Source organism: Myotis davidii, unplaced genomic scaffold (genome assembly GCF_000327345.1).
Source record: "Myotis davidii unplaced genomic scaffold, ASM32734v1 scaffold233, whole genome shotgun sequence".
In the NCBI taxonomy this organism is placed as follows: domain Eukaryota; kingdom Metazoa; phylum Chordata; class Mammalia; order Chiroptera; family Vespertilionidae; genus Myotis; species Myotis davidii.
In genome coordinates, this window is record NW_006285917.1 from 1649145 (window position 1) to 1654340 (window position 5196).

The 5196-nt window shown below is 47.9% G+C and overlaps 1 protein-coding gene across 1 annotated transcript in view; it reads right to left on the reverse strand.

Moving 5' to 3' along the window:
• Positions 1-2298: 2298 nt before the first annotated feature.
• The window catches only part of KRT18 (keratin 18, type I), a 3683-nt gene continuing 785 nt past the window's right edge, over positions 2299-5196 (reverse strand). The window contains exons 2-7 of the mRNA XM_006757032.2: positions 4807-4889; positions 4356-4512; positions 3651-3815; positions 3421-3546; positions 2863-3086; positions 2299-2504 (exon numbers count right to left, since the gene is read on the reverse strand). Coding sequence (XP_006757095.1) covers positions 2384-2504; positions 2863-3086; positions 3421-3546; positions 3651-3815; positions 4356-4512; positions 4807-4889 — 876 coding nt within the window. The 3' untranslated portion in view covers positions 2299-2383. The remainder of the gene's footprint in view (positions 2505-2862; positions 3087-3420; positions 3547-3650; positions 3816-4355; positions 4513-4806; positions 4890-5196) is intronic.

Here is a 5196-nt window from a genome sequence, read left to right on the forward strand (position 1 = left end):
TTCACTTCGCAGGCTCTCCCGACCCACCTTCTCTCAGGGCCCTACAGTAATAAAGATTCCTACCTGCCCCTCTGGGGGCTTCTCCACCACTCATAGGGGCTGCCTGTCCTGGAATTGTCCTCTGGGCCTCAAACAGTCTTTACTTTTCTCCACAGACGCAGAGTAAGTGCACTGTGTTTCTCCGTAAACACTGACATTTCCGTTTTAGTAAAAAATTCATTACCTTGGATCATCATGCATCCCCCTTTTATTTTCCTGCCTTTCCCCTCTACAACCCTCTTTGCCTGCTCTGTCCAGGCCTATAACACTTGCTACCTGCTAGCATGCGTTATTATTCTTATTGTTTATTATCTTTCGCCTGCCACCAGAATATAAGGGTCACGAGGAGAAAGATTTTGTCTGCTATGTTCACTGATGTACCCCTAGTGCCTAGAAGACAGGCTGGTACATAGTAGGTCCTCAGCCAGTATTTTTTGAAAGACAATAAAAATGCACATACTTTTGGGCTGTTAGGTTGTGAGCTCCAAGAGGTAGGGACAATTCCCATTTTGTTTACCACCTGCACACTCAATGCCTAGCACAGGGTTTGGCACAATATAGGCACTTCATAAATATTTGTTAGTATGGTAGGCCAGCATACCATTTCTAGGAATTTATCCTATGGGTATGCTCAGAGAGCATATCTACTAATCACAAATATTAATAGCATATTAATTTACATTAATTGCAGCATTTTTGCATAAACAGAAACTACTGAAGACCACGACACCCATTACTAGAAGACTTGGGTTAAGCACATTTGTACTCCACACACAGGAGTACTAGGCAGCAAAGAAAAAAAAAGGTGTATGATGTACAGGAGATTAAATATAATGGCTCCTTCACCACCAAATTTTGGTTGCTGAGACCTGAGAGAAAAATTATTCTGAGGGTTCTTCTAAAATAATGACCACAACATCATTACTATGCAGATGCAATAAGTTTTATGTAAAATGATGTTAGATTTTTTTGTATGATGTCTCTCAAACTAGATGGATGACAAAATTTCTAAGGCAAGGGTCAAGAAAGACCTAGATATCACCTGTCAAATTGGTTTGGTGACTGTGATTGGACATTAATTGATCACGGTCCTGATTTAGGAAAAAATTTGGAACATAGTAATTATTCTTTATTGCAGATTGAGAGCATATTTGTGTGATATAAACATTCAACTGGACAATGGGTAGGAAAAAAAGTCATAAAAAATGCCGCCAAAACAGGAGGTGACAGAATGTGTAATCACTGCAATTCCATGCCTCCCTCCCTTGCCCCCCCCAATATTGGACTAATAACTTGGGTTAAAAAAAAAAAGGTAGATCTACACATACTGTTTCAGAAAGGCGTCCATGATATTTTGTGAAATAGGACAGCCGAGTTTAAGACATCTAGGCACAGAACAGTGTGACCCCACAAGTATAAAGTAGAATGTGTTAGTATGTCCAGTTTAAGAAACTATTTTGCAATGGTTACCTCTGGCGAGTGGGATGGGAAGTATTTAATCTTATTTCCCCTGGATTTGGTATGTTACTTTTCTCTACAGTATGCTAATTTAAAAAGGTAAACTATCATCCCAATCAAAGCATGTGATTAGTTTTAAACATCCATTGTTTTCACTAGTAGATGACACTTCCAATGAAAAGCAGAGCTGTGACATGTCAGTTAGCTTTAAGGTGCTTTTTATTACCTAAGTGGGTACTTATTTAGGGGCACTACCTACCTAGATGGGGATTGCTGGAATATTCTTTCACCTGAAATGATTGCATTTACGCCTGTTCTAGCCAGACCTCCAGTGGGCTAACAGCCACATACCAGAAGGAACAGAACACAGAAGACCGTAGGTTTGGGGCTGAAGGTAAGAAGGGTAGGTGAAGCCGTGGGTGGGAAACACTGGGTAGGGGGTCAAGGAGGCAGAGTGGCAAGGGTGGGGAGACCCAGCTGTGTGGTCTGGTCCTGCCTTTCCCTTCCTTTGCTCTTAGTCTTTGGCTCCACTTCCTTCTCTGGCTGATTTCTGCTAAGGAGCACCTAACAGCAGGGACCCTATAATTACCAGGTCTCTTCAAGGCTAAGATTCCACAATTCTATTGGCCCATTCCCCCCTCTTACACTGAGAAGGTGTTTCTAATAACCCACACCGTTCCTCTGCCCACTCCCCCACCTGTATAAAACCCCTGGAGTCAGAGGTGATTCCTGCCTCAGAGGTGGGACTGTTGGGTAAGGGGATCTGCACATGGTATGAAAATAGCCAAGGAAGACACAAAGTAATGTTCAATGATCTCTGGACTTTTTATTGGCCTCCTGCCCCTCCCCAAGGGGCACCCCACTTCTGCTGCCTTTAACCGATAAGTTAACGTCTTATAACTTTGGTGTTTTTGACCTCAGACACTACTTTGCCGTCCACAATTCTCTGACTGGTGGTCTTTTGGATGGATTGCATGGAGAGGCTGCTGTCCAGGGCATCACTAAGGCTGTAACAGAAGATCAAACCCCAGTCATAAACAGCCCCGCAGAGAAGGGAGACAAGGAAAGTGAAGGAAAAAACCCTCCTACCCTTGTGCCTTTATCTTAAAATTCCCCTGGGCCACTTCCTCCATAAAAGGGACACCCAAGGTCAAATTCCAATTGTACTCTATGTATGGCTAGGAGCAATACTTAGTCCATTCTCTTCTCCAGGAGGGAACCTCTGTAACTGTTACTCCTTTGCAGACAGAGGGGCACTCACAGAGCACCAGCTCAGTGCTCAGTGGGGTTTTCAAAAGCTCAGGACCTGGGGAGAGGTGTTATCTTGACCCTAATTTGTGTGGGTGGGAGGAGAGCCCCACTTACCTGAAGTCCTCTCCTTCTTCCAGCAGGCGGCGGTAGGTGGCGATCTCAGACTCCAGCTTGACCTTGATGTTCTGCAGGGTCTCATACTCCTGTGTCTGGCGCTGCCCCTCAGCCCGGGCCTGGGTCAGCTCTGACTCCAGGTGCAGTAGGATCCCGTTGAGCTGCTCCATCTGCATGGCATAGCGCGTCTCCACCTCCCGCAGGCTGTTCTCCAAGCTGGCCCTCTGCAGGGGCCACAGGGGAGAGGGTCTGGTGAGCCTTGAGGTACAGTGGAGGGAGTGTCTACAACTTTTTCCACAGAGAAGTTCAGAACTCAGGACTTCACTCTTGGCAACTATTTTTTTGAGCACTCACTTTGTGCTGGGTTTTGGGGTAGTGGGTAGGAGCAATGGGAAATGCAAAGAGTAGCAACTCTTTTTTTTTTTTTTGGTAACAACCCTTTCTGAACGAAAGAAATTCATGATGGAAAGGGTAGGATTTGAGCTAAGATAGGATTGGTCTGAGGCAGACAGAGGTCGGGCCAGGAGAAGTTGGGGTAGGTGAAATGAGGGCTCTTACCAGATTTTTCATGGATTCTAGGTCAATCTCCAAGGACTGGACCGTACGTCTCAGCTCCGTGAGCGCCGTCTCAGCATTTCGTACCTCAACGGACTGCGAGGTGACTACTGTAGTGCTCTCTTCAATCTGCAGGGTGGGTATGATCCTCAGGTCCTTCAGTCTCCGTCTGCCTCCCTCCCACCCCCTGGGCCTCTGTGCCCAGCTGGCAGCCATCTCTTGCCCTCTTGTACCTGTTGGGACCAGTACTTGTCTAGCTCCTCTCTGTTCTTCCGAGCCAGCTCGTCATACTGGGCCCGGATGTCTGCCATGATCTTGCTGAGGTCTTGAGATTTGGGGGCATCCAACTCCACAGTCAAGCCAGAGTTGGCAATCTGGTTCTGTAGACCATTTACTTCCTAGAGGAGAGAGAGAAAAGGTGAGGAGGGGCTCAGGGTTGAGTTCTAGTAAGGCCCTTCAGCTGTGACCGCTTCTCCCAGGCCGACAGGATCAGTGGGAGAAGAGAATAGGGGAATCTCTCAGGTCTGTACTCCTGGCTTTCTACGCTGGATAGGTAAAACGCCCCCCACTGCCTGCCCACACACTCACAAGTGACCTCTTTCTCCTCACTTCACTCTCTCCCTCCATCTACGGTCCTTCTACAAACTTGCTCCTTATACTTCCTTCTGGGAAGCCCTTCCACCCCCACCTGCTCTCACTCCTCCATCACCCCTCACTCCTGGTGCTAGCTGCTTCTGCCTTTATCCTCCTCTCATTCTCTCACCCATGGCCTGTTGACCTCATCATGCTGTAACTCAGATGGCAATAGTCTGATGTAGAAGAGCCCAGGCTGGTAGTTCTAAACTTCCCTGCAAGGCTGCTTGCAGGCAGATTGCCCATCATTCCCCGGGACTCGTTTTGACCCCTGGTTCCTGGCCCGGCCAGTGGCCCTTGCTTGCCTCCTCATGGTTCTTCTTCATGAAGATCAGCTCCTCCTTGAGTGCCTCGATCTCTGTCTCCAGCTGCAGCCGAGTGATATTGGTGTCATCAATGACCTTTCGGAGCCCATTGATGTCACTCTCCACAGACTGGCGCATGGCTAGCTCTGTCTCATACCTGTGGGAGTGCAGGTGATCAGACCCAGAAACTTCTCAACCCATGCCGCCTCCTAAGAGCAGCATTGTGCCTACTGCAAACCAGAAACCGAGTCAGGAATCAGATGGTAACCCTCTGAATGCCATTCCTGGCCCTTGGGGGACAGTGTTCTTAAACTGAGTTGCATGAATGAATAAACTGATGGAACCTAACTCTCATCTACCCAGTTCCACCCGCAGTTGAACACTGTGAGCCCTTAGCTGACCCAGATCAGGAAGCAGACCATTCCTAGCTCCCTAGTTCCCCCAGCCTTACTTGACTCTGAAGTCATCAGCAGCAAGACGGGCATTGTCAATCTGTAGAACGATGCGGGCATTGTCCACAGAACTTGCAAAGATCTGGGGATTGAGGAGAAAGATAGCTCCATGAATGTGGAGTCAGTGATGGGCTGGGCTGAGTGTTACATGTCTCAGTGAAAACTTCCTGGTCCCAAGAATAGCCAGAGACTATCCCCTTCCACCTGTGCCCCTCACACTCCTTTCTCCTTTCCTAGAGTCTCAAATCCCAGGGCTCCCACCCGCCTCCTGCTACTCCTCCTTTGGGGCCTCTGGTGGCTGGCTTGCATGAAGTGAGCAGCTACTATACAAGTCCTCTAGCCCTCTGCTGGCACTTTTTTTCCTAGTGTACCTGCTCTACCTCCTGTCC